This window comes from Bos indicus, chromosome 24 (assembly GCF_029378745.1).
Source record: "Bos indicus isolate NIAB-ARS_2022 breed Sahiwal x Tharparkar chromosome 24, NIAB-ARS_B.indTharparkar_mat_pri_1.0, whole genome shotgun sequence".
NCBI lineage: Eukaryota > Metazoa > Chordata > Mammalia > Artiodactyla > Bovidae > Bos > Bos indicus.
Genome location: NC_091783.1, coordinates 4,663,179 through 4,681,743, shown reverse-complemented (window position 1 = coordinate 4,681,743; position 18,565 = coordinate 4,663,179). Strand labels below are relative to the sequence as shown.

The following is an 18,565-nucleotide window of genomic DNA, read 5'->3' as shown; positions in this document are numbered from 1 at the left end:
CGGTGCTGCCAACATCAAGTACCCGGGGCTCCCCGTTCCATCCTGGTGCTGTCCAGCTGGGGAAAGGAGAGCGGCCCTCTTTCCCCAGCTCGACCTGCTTCCAACGCCACAGACACAGAGCTGCTGTCTGAACAGCACGTGCGCCACACTTCTCTCTTCTAAGGAATGACAATTTCTTCAGATGATTACACACGCGTCTTTCCTTCTGAAGCAGGTCATTTGTCTATTTTACTTTCCTTTATTGAATACTAATGTGGCTGCTAAATGCCATGAATACAGCACTTTCTAATCCTAATGAATACCATGAAGTTCAGATTTAAATGTGTTTCCTTATTTGGGTTTCTAACCTACAAAGAAAGAATCCTATGTATCCAATATACACACACAGTGATCACATGATCTTTACCCAACACACACACACACACACACACCCCCCCACACACCCACACACTGACAGATACATACAGTGGTCACATGATCTTTACCCAACACACACCACCTTTATAAAGATCGGGTCACATGATCTTTATTCTACACACACACACACCCCCAAGAGCAAACTTACCAGTTTCCAGTCTCATCCATTTTCTTGCATTTTAAAGTGCAAGGGCAGCAGAAGAGTAAATATTTCCCTTTTTCATTGTATGTGAATTTCCACTGTGATGTGCTACTTCCGTGTTTTTAAAATGTAACTTAATCTTCTATACGTTAACTTTAAAATGACCCAGGAAGCATAACTTATAATGTGAAATAAGAAGATACCGAACAGACCAGTGCTTTATTTTAACTCACGACAAACACCAGGAACAAAACCAGTTAGTCCGATGAAAACAAACAGCAATAATAATTTGCCACCGATTGCTACCGCTTAGTATTGTGTCCCAAACCACTGGTTTACTTTCGCCAACCGCAGGTAGAGGGCCAGGCTGACGATGAAGTACTCCTCCGTCTCCTCGACCCACACCAGCTCCATGTGCAGCCTTCCTTCCGAATCCGAGTAGTCCACACAGTATGCCTCCCCCAAGAAACTGGGGCCGTCAGAGGGCCCGGGGCAGCACCGCACGCACACCGGGGAACTGAAGCACCAGAAGGGCTTCCCGTACTCCTCCAGAAGAGTTAGGTCCATTATAGAGCAACTCTACAAAATAAACACAAACATTCATAAGTGGCAAGCATAAAAACCCCAGTTAGACCTGGGGAGACACGGAGCCTCGTCATGAAGGACTAAGTGAAAGAGGAGGGAGAAGAGGAAAGAGAACAAAATCACAGGAGGCGGGAATGTGCAGAGTGTGCACTTCCTGACCCCTTAAGTCTGCCAGGTTGATAGTCTGCCTTTCCTGGTCCTCAACATCTACTGTGATTTCAACGTTCTCGTACATGTTTCTGTAAGACTCACCTGAACCCATTTTAAAAAGCCAGGCCTGTGCTCCTGAAGAAACGGAACAATATTCTTTTGTGTACGACAGATCTTTGCCGAAGCTTAAATGCCTGTTTACACGTACAATTAATAAAACATCTCATCACAGCAAAGAGCAAGTGGACCAAGGGAGGCGCCTTAGTGATAATGAAGTGGTCTTCATGCTCGGCGACAACGCGGCTCTTGCCTCACTCATCACCCCTCACCCCTGTGACGAGGCTTCCGTGCTCCTAGGCAGGATAAAGCCTAGCTCACTGGGGGCTTCTGCATCCACAGCAGAACCGTCCCATGTAAATCTAGTTCACCCCACAAAATACAGAAGGAGAGGAGTGAGAACCAGGGCGCCCACGGGCACAGGGGTCACCAGAGGAGCCAGACTGTGTGAGAACCACCCTCCTCCGCCACACCAGCCCCCACAGCAAGCCTCCCCGCTGTGCGGCTGGTTTGTGACAGGCAAGCTCCAATTTAACTGTTCAAGGAAATATCTGTATGCTGGAACAGAACTGCAATATACTTTAAATGGGTGTATGAGTAAGACGTTTTTGAGTAAATGCGACTTGCCTGGTGCAACCTACAGCTCCACTCTTTCCCCATAAAACAAACAGCCAAAGGGCTTCGAGGGAGCGCAGGGGCGCGATCAACACCACTCAGAAACGGTGCTGAGTGCCGCCCACCCACCTCGCTCAGTGGAAAACAAAAGGCGCTCAGTAAGCGCTGGATAAGTCAATCAACTGATGGTCAGCAGTAAGAAGATGTGCACAGCTCTTCCGACACCAGAACAATCAATCTAGGACTTTCAAAGCAGCCTCACACACACACATCATCAGACACGTTAATTATACAGAGACCGAGTACTTTAAGAAAAAAATTACCTTTATACAGCCATCAAAACTATTAGTTTTCCAAGAAAGGCCAACTTTTCCAATAAGAGGTAGGTGTTCTGTGTTATTTTTAAAACTTATCACAGTGAGCTTCATGTATTCATTTTCAAGGTATCCTGAAAAGATTGAAGATTTTTTAAATTACTATATAGCAACCAATGCAGGACGACAGGTCAAGATTCCTCAGGTCAGCCACTACAAGGAAGCCTCGTGGATCTAAGAGCTGGGTTTGGGGATGGAAGGAAAAGACAGACCCCGGCGTCTGGCTGAGGCCAGGGCACCACCATCTGCACCTGCGTTCCCAAGACAGAGAAATGAGCGTGTCTCACCGGGGAGATGGGGAGACCCCTGGGGTGAACCCAGATAGCACCCTGTCACCATGGAGAGGCCGCTGAGAGGCAGGGGTTCCACTGATCTGATAAAACATAACAGCAAGGAAAGTGGGGAAACAGAGCTGTGGAGCTTAAGAAAACAGGGGCCAGAAAGTGCACAGAAAGGGAAGGAGAGACGTCCAGAGAAAGGAGCCGGGAGGGCAGGTGACCGTGGACGTGGTCAGGGAAGGAGCCCCCACACAGTGTCTCCTCACAAGCGCATAAATGAGCAGAAATCCCGGCCCACGCGGACCAGCGCTGAGACGAGAGCCCAGGCCGTGAGGACCAACGCTGAGCGGCCTGCAAGCAGCCTGACCGCCAGGGCCGTCACGGTGGGGCTGCACGCACGCCTGGGGGCCTGCGGGGCCGCTGACCCTCCTGCACCCACTGTAACGCGCCCTGCTAAGGCTGCATCAGCCAGGACAGGGTCAAGGGCCTTCACTCGCACGTGAGCTTTCTTCAGAGGCCACACCTGCCCCAGCGTGCGATGTGAGTCACAGGCCAGCAGGGGGAGGAGAGCCAGGAAGAGCACAAGCTCTCTGACCCCACGCCGTTTCATTCACAGGACAAGAGAAAGCCAAAGCTGAGCTGTCATGGGAGCCACAGTCCTGTTCTGGGAACACGGCACAGTGTCCTCACATAGGCGCAACCGAAAGACCGGAAGCAGGACACGGGCTCTGAGCGGGAGTCCCATCGGGCAGTGCCGCTCCAGCTCCACGGGGCAGCCCAGGTCCCTGCTCGCCAGCTTCTCCAGCGAGGCCTCGGGGGAGCCGAGGCAACGCCATCCTGCCCAGCAGATGTGGCCCTGCTCAGACCCATGTCACCGCACAGCCACGCGGGGGACTGCCGGCCTGTCTGCAAGCCACGACAGAAAGGAGACTCCAAGGTACCACAGCCAGCGACAGCTCAGTGACATCCGTCCGAGTTGATAAACATGAAATCTCTCCAGGAAGCGAGGACCGATGCTCTTCCGTCATTACCAGACATCCTCCCTGTAGACCAGCAATGTGGCTCTTCACAGTCAGCGCTCTCCCCACCGACCCTGGCAACCACTTCCATCTCTGAGACGGAACAAGGGGAAGCTCTCTCTCCATGTAAGCAATCTGCACACAGGACGCAGGTGTGAAGGTGAGTGTACATAAAACGGGTCATGCTTCTGGGTATTTCCTGCACACCAAGCGTAAGTTAAGCACTTTGTGCACAGCAGCTTAAAAGAACAGCCTAGAACAGGACTACTAATTAGACACTGTGCTTCTCTGAGCTCATAGTTGAGAAAGCAGAGAGGCGAACAGTGCCCTCTCTGAGGCCACACAGCAGGGAAGCGGCAGAAATACAACCCAGACTGTGTTCTGTGTCTATGACATGTTAGGACAGATTAAAATGGATATGAAATCAGGGAAACAGGATCTCCCATTGGTTTACATACTAGCTGAAAATGTGTAATGTGGATTTAGATTCTCAAGAGGCTTTGTTTTCATTTTACTACCAACAGAGTAGAAAGTATGAATGCACAGACCAGACGTGCTGGGGAACCAGCTGCAGCCCCCCAACCACGGCTGATCCCCTGGGCTCCCTGCCTGCCGCCCCAGCTCTCCTGAGACCAGGGGTAAGTGGCCTGGCTCCTGGCAGGGGCGCGTCCCTGCTCGCCTGGGTCAGTGTGAACAGAGGGCGGGGGCAGACAAGGGAAAGCTGCCTTGACGGGTGGGGCCAGGGGCACAGGCAGCACTCTGCGGTCAGCTCCTGGGGTGACAGGGTGATGCTCTCACGGGAGAAGCCACAGTTCTCTGGGGAGACTGTGAGCCAGCACATCCTCATTTAACTCCTGTGATGCTTAAACCATTTGGAATAAACTGTTGTTGGATCCTGTCTAACCTTAACCTGCCAACATATAAAGGCCACCCCCAAAACACAGAGAAATACAACACAAGGCTCACTACCCTTGGCTTCCAGGACACACGCTTACAAGCACGAAATCTAAGAGTCGTAAGGACTTCATTTCAAACCCTGCCCAGGCATTCCCTAGCAGTGTGACCATGGTCAAGCTCCACGCTAATCAAAATGAGATATGAACAGAAAGTACTTTATAAAGCTGTGTGATTAATGGAACGAACAGTAAATAGCAACATTAGAGGATGGGTCCTTATAAATGCCACGCTAAGTACTTTTATGTATTATCTCAACAATAATAATCCATCTAAAGGGTTAAGTCTACTGCCAGCCAGAAAGATGCACCATGTTCATGGACTGCAAGACTCGAGACTGTCAGGATGTCCATTTACCCAAATTTGATATACAGGCTTAATAATGATAATCCAGCAGGTATTCTCCTAAGCGTTTTATTTTGTGTTGGGGTATAACTGATTAACAAGCCCTGTTCTGACAGTCTCAGGTGAGCAGCAAAGGAATCCAACCACACATACACCATCCAGCAGGTATTTAATAACTAATTTATCAATAAAGAGTAAGATTTGACGAGCTGATTCTAAAATTCACATGGCAATGCTAAGGGCCTAAAATAGCCACACAATCTTGAAAAAAAAGAAAAGTAATTGACTTCAAGAATTACTAAAGAGCTAAAGCAATCAAGACAGTGTGGGATTACTATAAAGATCAACAGATGAATGATGTAGAACAGATGGGTCCAGAAATAGGCCAATACTGTTACAAGCAACTGATTTTTTGACAAAAACATCAAAATAATTCAATGAGAAAAGAAAGCCTTTTCACAAATGGTGTAAGAACAACTTTCTATTCATTTGGGAAAATGAAACGAACCTCAACCCTTGCCTCATACTTCATACAAAAATTAATTAAGGATGGTTCACAGACATAAACGATACTCCAGCTGGAAGAAAGAATATCTCCATAACCTGGTGCAGAAGATTGTTTTTAACAGAAAACAGAAAACAATACCATAAAACAAAAAAATAATAAATGAGATTTCATCAAAATGAGAAACTTCTGATCACTAAAATGGTAAATCATCAAGAAAATTTGGAGCTTCCCTGGAAGCTCAGTCGGTAAAGAATTCACCTGTGATGCAGGAGACCACCTGCAATATAGGAGACCCAGGTTCAATCCCTGGGTCGGGAAGATCCCCTGGAAAAGGAAATGGCAACCCACTCCAGTATTCTTGCCTGGAGAATCCCATGGACAGAGGAGCCTGGAGGGCTACAGTCCATAGCGTTATAAAGAGTCAGATACCACTGAGCAACTAAACCACCACCACTGAGAAAATGAATAAGCAAGCCACAGCCGGGGAAAAAATATCTGCAAGACATGTATCTGGTAAAGGACTATTACCCAGAATATATAAAAAGCTCTTACAACTGAGGAATAAAGAGACAGAATACACAGACACAAGGATACTCCAAAACAAGACATACAAACGGATAACGAGCACGCGAAAAAGCGCTTAACCACTGGCGGCCACCAGGGAGAGACCACCAGTGCCACACACCAGATCCGCGAAAATTTAAAAGACGAATAACATCAATGGTTGCCCAGGATATGGAGCAACCAGAGCACTCAGACACAGATGATGAGAGTGTAAAATGGCACAACCACTCTAAAAACTGAAATTTGGTAACTTCTAATACATAAAAATTTCTTATACTTAAAAAAAAAAAATTATCAACTTTCAATTCATAAACCTGCCTTAAGATTCAACTTTTCAGCCCTAGGTATTTAGCCAAGAGAAATAAAAACATATGCCCACAAAAAAGACTTTCATAAAAAGTCTACGGTAGCTTTATTCCTAACAGTCCAAACCAGAAAACAACCCAAATTCCTTCTCTAGCAACAGGAAAATAGGTGAGCAAATTCTGGTGTATTTTTTCAATGGAATGCAATTCATCAATGAATAGGAATGACAATCACCCTTGCATCTCAAAAACACAATGCTGAAAGAGTCTGAACGCACGAGGACATACTGTATGAGCCCGTTTGTATGACGTCCTAGAACAAGCAAGACCAATCTATCGTTAAAAAAGGAAACGCGTATATGGGAGTTCTTGAACTATTCCTGTAATTTTTTCTAAGTTGGAAAGCAGAGGGGAAAGTTACAGAAAATGAGGCACTCAAGCGTTAGCTGTTTTCTTGATCACTGTTCCTCCGAAGGCCCCTCTGCGTAAGCACCAGCCCCGCTTTTCCCATACAACCGTAACTCCGGGCAGGGCCCACTTGAGTCCTCAGAGCTTCCTCGTCCCCCAGTGCCTTAGGGAGCTTACCCATCACCCCTGCGGCTCACGGCACACTTCTAACTGCGTTCATCTCTTCCTTTCCTAAACCCCTGTGTGTTAGCCACTCAGTCGTGTCCAGCTCTTTGGAGTGGGTTGCCATTTCCTTTTCCAGGGGATCTTCCCAACCGAGGGACTGAACTCGGCTCTCTAGCACTGCAGGCAGATTCTTTACTGCCTGAGCCTCCAAGAGAGCCCTATACTCTTGAACATTTAAAGATACTGGACTGTTGATCTCTTTCCTAAAATAACCTAGTCTCTGGGAATAAAGGTCATGTGTTCTGTGGCATATTAAGGACACTACTGTCAACAGTTCTCATTTCTCAGCTATGATTAGAGTTCATTTTTTGCATCACAAATAGAACATAGAAAAAGTGGGAAGTAAAGACAGTGGGGAGGAGAGACCAGTGATTTTTTCCTAAAGCAAAGAACACAGAAGGGGCGGGGGGTGGGGTTCAGTTAGATTAGAACGGCCTGAGGCAAGAACAACAGAGCACAGGTTAACTAAACAGATAAACTGAACAAGACAGAACCCTCGATCACCATCTGGAGACCAGCTCAGGAGCACAAATAAATGGAACAGAAGCAACTCTCAGATGTCTGTGCAAGTTTTGGATAAAGAGGGAGGGAGACCCTATAAACCTAGAAATACATGCTACAGAGTATTAACAATTCACAGCTACAGAGACCTGATGCTACAAAGTAGTAATTAGGAACAAGACTCTAATGATCAAACAGAAATGGCACTAATTCTTAAAGTGAGAAAATCTCCTCTCAGCTGTCTAAAGTAAATCTCCCCTGGAATACACATGGCTTTGCTATTTTTCTCAGATAATTATCTTGAGATAATCTTCAGACACATCTGTTATTCCAAACCCCTGATATACATAAAATGTAAATAGTTAAATGCAGTTACAGACCAAGTCCCTGAACATGAACAAAAAAGTCTGACAGACCCATTGGACATGTATTTGTGATTTTCTCTAAGGAACCTCTGGGCATTCATGAAGTTAGAATCTCAAACAGAAGTAAAGAGGCCAGAAATGCAAAAGAGGAGGAAAAGGGCTCCTGTAAAGGCTTCCCAGGTGGCTCAGTGGTAAAGAATCCACCTGCCAGTGCAGGAGACGTGGGTTCTGTTCCTGGGTCAGGAAGATCCCCTGGAGGAGGAAATGGCAACCCACGCCAGTATTCTTGCCTGGGAAATCCCACGGACAGAGGAGTCAGGTGGGCTACAGTCCATGGGGTTGCAAAGAGTAGGACACGACTGAGTGACTAAACAATAATGAACGCTTTCAGAACCTCAAGGCTCCTCCCCACAGGTCCTGGGTCCCCAGGCTGGGGCAGGCAGGGGGCGGGGGGGCCAGCTTCAGGGGCCACAACCTGTGCGTCTGCAGAGGACCCTCCTGGTTTACTGTCACCATTCTGAACTGAATAATTTTCTCACAAGGAGCCTCGAAGTTCCATTTTACGCTGGGCCCCACAAATCACATCACCTGTCCCGCTTCAGGGAAAAGACCACTGGCTCCCAATGAGCTATGACGTGAAATGCATGGAGGTCTGTGTTCTCCTGCCGTGTGGACAGCAGTCTGTAGCGCCAATTTGTTCATAACGGGCCACCGAATGTGCAAACCAGGGAAAAGGTAAGCACCACCACTGACGAAGATGCTATACAAATTATCTGCTCTAATTTTTCTAGATAATCACCACCTAGAAAATACTAAACAATTTCTAATGCCTTCCTGTTACCACAAATGTTTAGAGAGGATAATTTGACCTAGAAACACAGAAAGTAATTAGTATCAAGGAACAGAGGAAACAAAAAACTATTTTTGGAATCACAACCAATAAAAATGGGGTGACATACTATATAAGAAACATATCTCAAACAAACCATACAAAATTTAAAGTAGAATTTCTTAAAAAGAGGTTATCTGGGCTAAACAGTTTCTGTTCCTCAAGAGAAGAACAACCCTACTTTTTTGTAAAGTAAAAAGTTTCTCAGGCCCATAACTTCTTTCAGATCCCTCAGTGTTTTCTATTGCACCTTACAGAGTACGGTACTATTTATTATTTAATCAGCATTTTAATGAAAAGCACATCACAAAATCTCCAAAGGATATAAAACAAATCTAGTAACAGTTAATGGAAACATAACCTAAGAGTATTCACTCACAATGACACAAAAATGAGTTGAAAAAAGTCAAAGACCTACGTAACAAACATTTCTCCTAAGGACAGGGAAGAAAACTTAAACAGAAGGTCCAGAGCCCTGAATGAAACTGCATCAATCCCTTCCAAATTAATGTACACATCTGATACAAATCTGATCAAAATCCAAATAAGACACTTAAAATCTGGCCAAGTGATTATTTTAAATACATCTAAAAGAATAAATGGATGGAAATAACTGAGACGTTTTTGATAAAAGTTCATTGGTAAGAAACGTTACCCTGGGGGAGGGGACACATTTTCATAACAAAATCCACGAGTAAAGCCTGGACGAACTTCCTGCCTGGTAGAGTCACAGGGAGAGGGGGCCGACCCACAGCAGAGGAGGAGCCCTTGTGGGAAGGCAGGGAACTGCAGGCTGCCTGTGGTCATTCCCAGCCCGGGGATCCAGCCCAGGTCTCCCGCATTGCAGGCGGATTCTTTACCAGCTGAGCCACGAGGGAAGCCCTGGGTTTACAAAAGGAAGGGAAGTAACAGAAAGGGAACACAGGTGAATGTTCGCCTGGCCTTGCCAAGTGGGTACTTTTTATGTGTAAAAATCTTGGAAGCAACAACAAGAAAAAAGGACTGATTATATACAATGAAAAATTTTTTAGTGGGACCTTCCCTGGTGGTCCAGTGGCTAAGAGTCTGCACTCCCAATGCAGGGAGCCAGGATTTGATCCCTGGTGGGGGATCTAGACCCGACATGCTGCAACTCAAGATTCCTCGTGCCGAATTTAAGACCTGACAAAATAAATAAATATTAAGAAAAAAACAACACTTGGGGGTGGGGGCAGGAATCCAAAGCAACATGTACAAAACTTAAAAGGCAAAAGACAAAATGTTGAAAATATTTGCAACTAAAACTCACATAGATCTAGTAAACATTTAAAATAGTGGAACCAATCAAACACAAACAACTGGAAATTGTTAGGAAAGAGATATGAAAACCAGACAGCACTGGTATAGCCCTGTCTCCTGGAACACTCCTCACTTCCTTTCCACCTGACCACATGCCACACACCTGTGGCAGGTGCCACTGCAGCCTGAGCGGTTAGGTGCCCTAAGCAGCCCACCTGACAGCTGCTTCAGCAACCGCCAACTCAGCTACAGTCCACAGGCTTTTTAAAACAGTCAATACACATGGCTTTGCTAATTTTCTCAGATTAATTATCTTCAGATAATCTTTAGACACGTCTGTTATTCCAAACCCTTGATATTTTTTGATATTCAACATTTACGAAGTTAAAACAATCAGATGTCATTGTCACCTCTCAAATTACCAAACATTTTTCAAAATAATGCTCATGATAATAGTGGTATAATCATGGAAAAGGAGACCTAAATGCCCAACAGAAGGAGAATAGGTCAATAAAGCATGATAAGACCCAACAACAGGTTGTCATACAACTTCCCAAAGTCTAATTTTTCAAAGGCTATTTAGTGACATGGGGAAAAAGCAGGCACTGCTCCCACAGTGTGGTCCGCAAATATAAACATAGCTCTAGACTTGAAAATGAACCAAAAGAGAAACAAGAGTTGTCCTTGGGTGATTTTTGTTTTTTACAAATGTCCACATATTCAGAATTCTCAAATCCCATAAAAGGAAAAAGCCATTAGTTTTTAAATGCATTTTGTAGCAACTCAAATAAGTGACACTAGCAGCATACTTTGTTATCTAGAAGTTCTTTTCCTCTGCCTCTTTACCATCACTCTCCCTCTCAACACTGATAAAAAGTCTCAACATGCTGTACTGTGCAAAATCTTTTTCCTCCAGCTTCTGAAAATTGGTAATAATTAGCTTGATACTAAGATCAAAAAAATACACATTCTTTCATACTTTGCACTGCTGAACGTGCTCTTTTTCAGGCTCCATTTACACTTCAAAGACATGACTGGATGCTTCCTGTCTGCTCTTCCACTGGGTGAAGTGCGCTCGCATCCTGAGACAGCCTACCCTTAGAAAGCCTGCCAGCCTCTGGCTGAGGTCTGGAGACGGGTTTCAGGAGGATTCCTACCTCACCATTCCTCTCTGACTGAACAGTCTGTACCGACAGAGTGATCCATGCTGAATACTTTTCCTCCTGGGAGTCTGGAATGTGGGTGAGGCTGGCAGAGGGTGCCCACGTGGCCAGCCCCAGTAAGAGCCCTGGGTGCTGAGGCTCCAACATGCTTCTCAGGCAGACAGCACTGGGCAGGTGGATTCGCGACTCGTGTGTAACCGCACGGCCCTGGGAGGGGTTCCTGGGTTTCCCTGGGCACGTTATGACTTCTGTACTTTTGCAGATGTGGGTAGATGGTTGGCACTGGGTCCCCAAGACCCAGAGGACCTACTGGGAAGACTCACAGGACTCAGGGCATAGCTGTCTTAATGGCTAAGATTTATTACCGCGAGAGGATACAGAGCAAAGTCAGAGAAAGAGAAAAACCTCAAGGGTCTGGAGGAAAGAGGTGTGAGCTGCCAAGGTCTTGCCACTCCCTTCTGCAGGCTGCTCAGCGTCCTGCAATTCTAGGACCGTGAGAATAAAACATTACCCTTGACAGGGGCACTGTGCTGTCATCCCCTCCTGCAATGACAGAGCTGGAATTTATTAAATATTCCACCTGAAACCACAAGCCCATTTCTCAAAAACCTAGAGGACACGTGGGTTTGTGCTCTGGTAGAGGGATGACTACTCTGATGGCAACAGCGCCCTCTGCTGGTCCGCATCGCGGAACCACAGGCAGAGGAAACATGCAAGAGAGTCGTGTGAAGCCTTATGGGGAAAACGTCCCTTATGGTGAAAACAGATGAAAGGCGAATTAAATTGCTCCTGTCACAGGCTCCCATTCTTTTACTCAGCCTCCTTCCTGTCCTAACAATCATCTCACCTTCTCAGGGTACGTCAGCGTTCAGGCAGAGAAGGGCCCCCACCTGACACCCTTACGAGCCCATCACCTTGAAAAGACAGAGTCACACAGGAGAAGGCACACCCTAGACGCACAACGCTGCAAAGTACACCATACAGGAGACAGCAGCCCAGGGCTTGAGACCCTGGGCTCCGCGGTCAGCCCGGGGTGCAGCCAGAGGGAGGACCCCAAGCACAAGCTTCAGCCACTCCAGCAGTGACCCAGGAGGGGGCACAGTGCCCAGCCCACAGGCTTGCCGTGAAGACTAACACGGGCACGAAGCGTGCAGCAGGCACCTGTGATGAGCACCCGCCCAGGTTCTCTGCCACCCTCGTCCTGTCCTCATCACAGTCGAGGGCACAGCTCGGGCATGAGGGACGCACACAGAGCGCAGTCAACAGGACTCGGTGTTCCCCGAGAACGAGAACGAGGCACGGGCAGTCCTCTCCTCTGAACTCCCAGCAGCCCCCGCGACACGGGCCTCAGCCCAGCCCCTGGAGAAGAGAGACCGTGTCAGGCAGGGAAAGCGGGATGCGAAGGGCACCCGAGGACCCGGGGCTGGAGCCCCGAAGCGCGAGACTAAGCTCTCTGCCAGCAGCAGCCCCGGGCATGCACGTGGCGCCCTGGGAACAGGTGCGCACGTTAGCAGCCCCTCCACGGTGCGTACCAGGAAAAGGGATGAGATTTCATTCTCTCTTTTAAATAACAGAATCAAGGCAAATGGGTGGATGGACAGAGAAACTACTTTGGGCTCAATGAAAAGCAGAAAAAAAGGCAGGTGGGCTGTTTCTGGGCAGAGCAAATTCAAGCCCAGAATAGATCATTCTTTAGATCACCTTTCAATTCCTTCCAACCTCGAGAGTCCAAGATTCTGGGCATAAAGGGAACTGGAGAAAAAAAAAAGAAACGAAAACCTGAAAGTTAAACAATCTAAGCAGTCAACTCAAAAAGCTAAGAAAAGATCAAAATAAAGCCCAAAACAGATGATTTCTAGGAAATTATATAAATCTTAAACTGATTCAAAGTAGAAAACTTGCTTATGACTGAAAACGAAACAAATTTAACACATACAAAACTGAAAACTATAGTTTGAGTTTAAATGGAAAATACTAAAAACCAAATAACTGAAACTAGTATTTTTAAAATAAGCACATATATGAGAAGAAGAGCTTGTCTTAGGGACTCTAGGATGTTAACATTCCCATAGAAGATGTATTAATGAAATTTACTGTTAATATTGTAAAGGAGAAGAAATCATACCATCAATAGTTGCCCAAATGTATTTCATAACATTTAATAATTATTCCTGATTTTTGTAAAAAAATCCAACAAATCCAAGAATAGAAAGAAACTCAAGAGAACATATAACAAAAACCTAGAAGAAATGTACTTAGTGACAACATATTTTATTAACTTAATTTCCCATTAAGTTGGAAATACTCTCACAAAGAGGAATTTGCCAGTATCTTTCAATATTACATTTGCAATGTACTCTTTGAGCTAGCAATTCTATTTTTAAGAAAGTGTCCCAAAGACAAGCTGACAAAGACATGAAGTGATATGTGAACACGGCTATTCACTTTATATTCACTAAACCACTATCTATAACAGCAAAGGCTGGAAACCACAGAAAAAGACATTAACAAGTGAAAGTCGTTCAGTCATGTCCGATTCTTTGCAAGCCCATGGACTATACAGTCCATGGGATTCTCCAGGCCAGAATACTGGAGTGGGTAGCCTTTCCCTTCTCTAGGAGATCTTCCCAACCCAGGGATAGGACTCAGGTCTTCCACATTGCAGGCAGATTCTTTACCAGCTGAGCCACAAGGGAAGCCCAAGAGTACTGGAGTGGGTAGCCTATCCCTTCTCCAGCAGATCTTCCTGACCCAGGAATTGAACCAGGGTCTCCTGCATTGCAGGTGGATTCTTTACCAACTGAGCTGGTGGGGAAGGAGAAAAAGAGAAAGACCTGTATCTTATTCTAAAAACTAATCTTCAGAATAAATTATTAATTGGAAAAAATGAAGGAACATCAAAGGGAGTCTAGTATGTCTCATTTTAAAAATTGGGAGAAATATGAATATATTAATATATAGCATTATGTATTCAAAATGAAACATTGAAAGAACAAACTTCAGACTAATATGAAGGATTACCTTTGGAGGGAGGGAAAGAACAGAAGTGAAGAGACAGGGCAGAAGTAAACGTCTCTGAACTACATTGTTTTATAACTTCAACTTTGGACCATACAAATGTGGTATGTAATTTCTTAGTGTAAAAACAGAAGCAAAGCAATCCTGAAAAATAAAAAGTCAACTGAAACAAATCACCCTAATTGTATATCAAGGTGAGAGCATAACCATACAGAGCAGAATTATTTTAGGTGACTTAACTTTTTCTAACGTGATATATATATCTTAAGTACATTAAAAGCCACAAGGAAAATCTTAATTAAAATAACATCTAATGTGTGCTTAGTCACTCAGTCGTGTCCGACTCTTGCGACCCCATAGACTGTAACCTGCCAGGCTCCTCTGTCCATGGGATTACTCCAGGCAAGAATACTGGAGTGGGCTGCCATTTCCTTCCCCAGGAATCAAACTCCCACCCAGGAATCAAACCCAGGTCTCCAGCATTGCAGGCAGATTCTTTACTGACTGAGCTACAAGGGAAGCCCTAACATGCAATAAGTTATTACTAATTATATCAGTATTTGAGGGGGGGGGTTGAAATTTTATATATTTTGATGTTGTTTGGAACAAAGACTTTCAGTATAAGAAAAGAAATATAAGTATATAAAAATGATAGGTGAATTAAAAACCCCAAGATCTTTAATTTAAATGAATGTATAATTTATTTCTACATATTATAATGTCTACAAACCTCATAGCTCTGCCCAGTGAAAACCCTAGAAGAGATGAAAACCCAAGAGCAACAGGCGTCCTTAGGATATACATTATGATCTCTAAATGCCACAGTCTATAGTGAGAAATAAAAGGAAACAGAAGTCCTGGGGAAATGGCCAAGTCCAGGTCTGGGTGGGAAACAGACAACATGAGCTTGAAGCATCTCATCCTGTTGGAACACAAGCAAGTTACCAAAGAGGAAGAGTCATGTCAGAAGAACAGAAGCAGATGACCCATGACAGGACAGTCTGAACATCACAGTAATAAAAACAATGGCTTCAAATGGACTAAAATAAATAACCTCTGTTTTTTCAATCCATGAATTAACAATAATACCTCCCTTGAGAAGGAAATGGCAACCCACTCCAGTATTCTTACCTGGAAAATCCCATGGACAGAGGAGCATGGTGGGCTACCGTCCATGGGGTCACAAAGAGACAGGACTGAGCAACTGAGCATAGAAAACTTATAAGTCATCTTCAAAGACTATTACAGCATAAATTACTACATTGTATGTAAATCAAGAAAGAATCAAGCATGTATCAGGCCTTTCCTGTATTAATTATATTTCATGGTAACTTAATAATTGACAAAAGAAAACCCTTCTTATCAAATGCTAATAATAGATGAAGAAGGAATGATACAATTAAGGAATCACCATTTTATAATCTCTAATAAAATGATGGACCAGGCTTCCCTGGTGGCTTACTCAGTAAAGAATCTGCCTGCAATGCAGGAGACTTACATGCAGGGCAGAAGACCGGGTGGGGAAGATCCCCTGGAAAAGGAAATGGCAACCCACTCCAATATTCTTGCCTGGAAAATCCCATGGACAGAGGAGCCTGGTGGGCTACAGTACACAGAGTCGCAAGAATGGGACATGACTTAGTGACTAAACCACCAATAAAATAATGGATTTAAGTACTCGTCATCTGGTAAACATTCATGGAGAAATTTACAACAGAAGAAGTGGGATTGTTCTTCTGTTGATGAACCCACCCACCAATGAACCCACTCATTGATGAACCCACTCATCAATCTTTATATTTACACAGATAACTTGAAAGACACAAAATACCAAAGCTCACACAAGAACAGATAACCTAAACAGACCTACATCTATAAAGGAAATTGACAGTGTATCTAAAAACCTTCCCACAAAGCAAGCTCCAGGCCTTGATGGCTTCAAAGGTGAATTCCACCAACCACTTAAGAAAAAAATTGTATCCAAAATCCTAAAAAAAATTCAAGAGTTGGGAATATTTCCCAACTCATTCTATGAGATCAGCAGTGACCTGAGACCAAAACCACAAAAAGACATTACAAAACAGTTAGAAGATATAGCAAAAACAATGGAGGAAATAGTTACTAAAAATCTTAAGAAATGTGCAAAATTAGTATGAAGAAAATTGATACATTCCAAAAAGACATAAAAGTATTTGTGAACAAACTGAAAGACATTCCACATACTTCGGGAGAGGGGCACAAACAAACAACAAAGATGTCAATTCACCCTAGGCTAACAGATACATTCTTCGTAATTGTAATAAAAGTGCCAACACGCACAGAAAAGCCTAGAAATCTTCTTGAGACAAATGCAAAGATGACTCAGAGAAGAAGAAAGGTATATGAACAGGCAGAGAAGTAGGATCCTGAAGTAGAGCCCACTGACCAAACTGGGGACAATTTTAGCTTTACGAAGAATACTGTCTATAACTGATTATAAATTATTGAGTACATAATAACCCAAGAGTCCAAAGTGACACTAAACAAGACAGACAGGAGACAGCGCCCTCAAAACCGTTTCTACCATGAGTGAAGTGAGTGAGTGAAGTGGCTCAGTCATGTCCAACTCTTTGAGACCCCATGGACTGCAGCCTAACCAGGTTCCTCCGTCCATGGGATTTTCCAGACAAGAATACTGGAGTGGGTTGCCATTTCCTTCTCCAGGATATCTCCCTGACCCAGGGATTGAACCCAGGTCTCCCGCATTGTAGGCAGACGCTTTACCATCTGAGCCACCAGGGAAGATCCAAAGATGTCAATTCACCCTAGGTTAACATATACATTCTTCATAATTGTAATAAAAGTGCCAACACGCACAGAAAAGCCTAGAAATCTTGAGACAAATGCAAAGATGACTCAGAGAATAAGGAAGCAGGTGACAAATACATCAATTTTGTAATCTGCAAACTGGTGGTTAAAAGAGAAAGGATTAAAGCATTTACCCTGCCGTTATAGGAAGTCACCCAGTTGATGAAGGAAAAGGTTCTCTACAAGAGCTTAGCTAATAACTGCGGATAGAATGACGCAATTTTTAAATCACCGTTTTCTAAACCCCAAAAAGATGATGTAGGCAGGGAGTATTGCTAACATGCTGCTAAGTTGCTCAGTCGTGTCCAACTCTTGGTGACCCCACGGATTGTAGTCCACTAGCCTCCTCTGTCCATGGGATTTTCCAGCCAAGAATCCTGGGAGGGGTTGCTGTTCCCTCCTCCAGGGGATCTTCCTGACCCAGGGATCAAGCCCAAGCCTCTCATGTCTCCTGCACTGGGGGGTGGGTTCTTAGCCACTAGTGCCACCTGGGATGCCCAGGCAGGGAGTATTAATGGATGTCAAATCCAGCAGGTGGAAGAATCTGGGGGAACAGGACATTCAGAAATGAAGTATATTAATTTCCCCCTATAAAATATTCTTATAACCAGTGTGAAACTTGAGTCTAAGCAAGTCTCTACATCGAAGTTCAAGTTTACAGGATACAAGGAACGACACCAGGTAAAAACAGTCAGAACCAGGGCAGGTGCCGGCGTCACCCCCACCCCCAGGTGACGCCCCCTGCCTCCCGTCCACCGCCGTCTGGCCTCCTTTGCCCTCACCTGGGCACGCCCCACACTGGGCCTGTGGGGGCATCCACCACATTCACCACACTCCTTTGAGAAGGAAGAAGTCAGGATGGGAGAGGGGGCATGTGGTGAGGCAAAGCACCAGCTGCCAGCGGAAAGGGTGAGCAGAGAATATTCCAGAAGGTAGAGAAGGGGGACGTGATGATGGAGCCAGAGCCAGCAACTGCAAGCGGGGCTGGCCCAGAAGCCCCACAGCCCGTGATAAGGGGTCTGCGGGGGGAGAGGGCGTGCAGGGCCAGGAAGGACATGGGTACTGGTCACTCGGGGGGCCTTCCTTAGACATGGGTACTGGTCACTCGGGGGGCCTTCCTTAACTCGGGTATAAAAAGTGGTCCCCATGCCTCTTCAGACTTTGAATTTCACACCGAATCAAACACTCAAACTGAGGGAGCTTCACCTTTGCTGGCGGAGAGATTGTGAAAGGAGCCGCAGAGGCAGGACGCGCCCCCGCTGTGCATGTCCACGTGGAGCCTGTAGCCGTGCAGTCCACGCTCAGGGCTGTCGTCCGAGACAGGTGTGTGAGGAGGCAACTCGTAGGGGCTGAGGAGCGAAACACACACACACGCGAATCTGTCAGCCCCAGAGGCAAGAGGCTCTGACAGGAAAGACTCCCTAGAAAATGAACACCCCTTCACAACACCAGCTGCCGCCAGCCCTCTGTGGATTCCCGATAGGGTTCAATACCACTGGCTCAGAAGAAAGGACATGTTCCTTTTCTCTACTTCTATACAAATGGGCAAAAATCGCGT

At 45.4% G+C, this 18,565-nt stretch overlaps 1 protein-coding gene across 5 annotated transcripts in view; it reads right to left on the bottom strand.

The window, feature by feature from the left end:
- Window positions 1-759: 759 nt before the first annotated feature.
- The window catches only part of FBXO15 (F-box protein 15), a 36,987-nt gene continuing 19,181 nt past the window's right edge, over window positions 760-18,565 (bottom strand). For all 5 annotated transcript variants that reach the window (XM_019986800.2, XM_070778651.1, XM_070778653.1 and 2 more), the window contains 3 exons: window positions 18,214-18,356; window positions 2,290-2,414; window positions 760-1,138 (listed from right to left, as the gene is read on the bottom strand). In XM_019986800.2, the coding sequence (XP_019842359.2) occupies window positions 869-1,138; window positions 2,290-2,414; window positions 18,214-18,356 (538 nt within the window). In that variant the 3' untranslated portion in view covers window positions 760-868. The remainder of the gene's footprint in view (window positions 1,139-2,289; window positions 2,415-18,213; window positions 18,357-18,565) is intronic.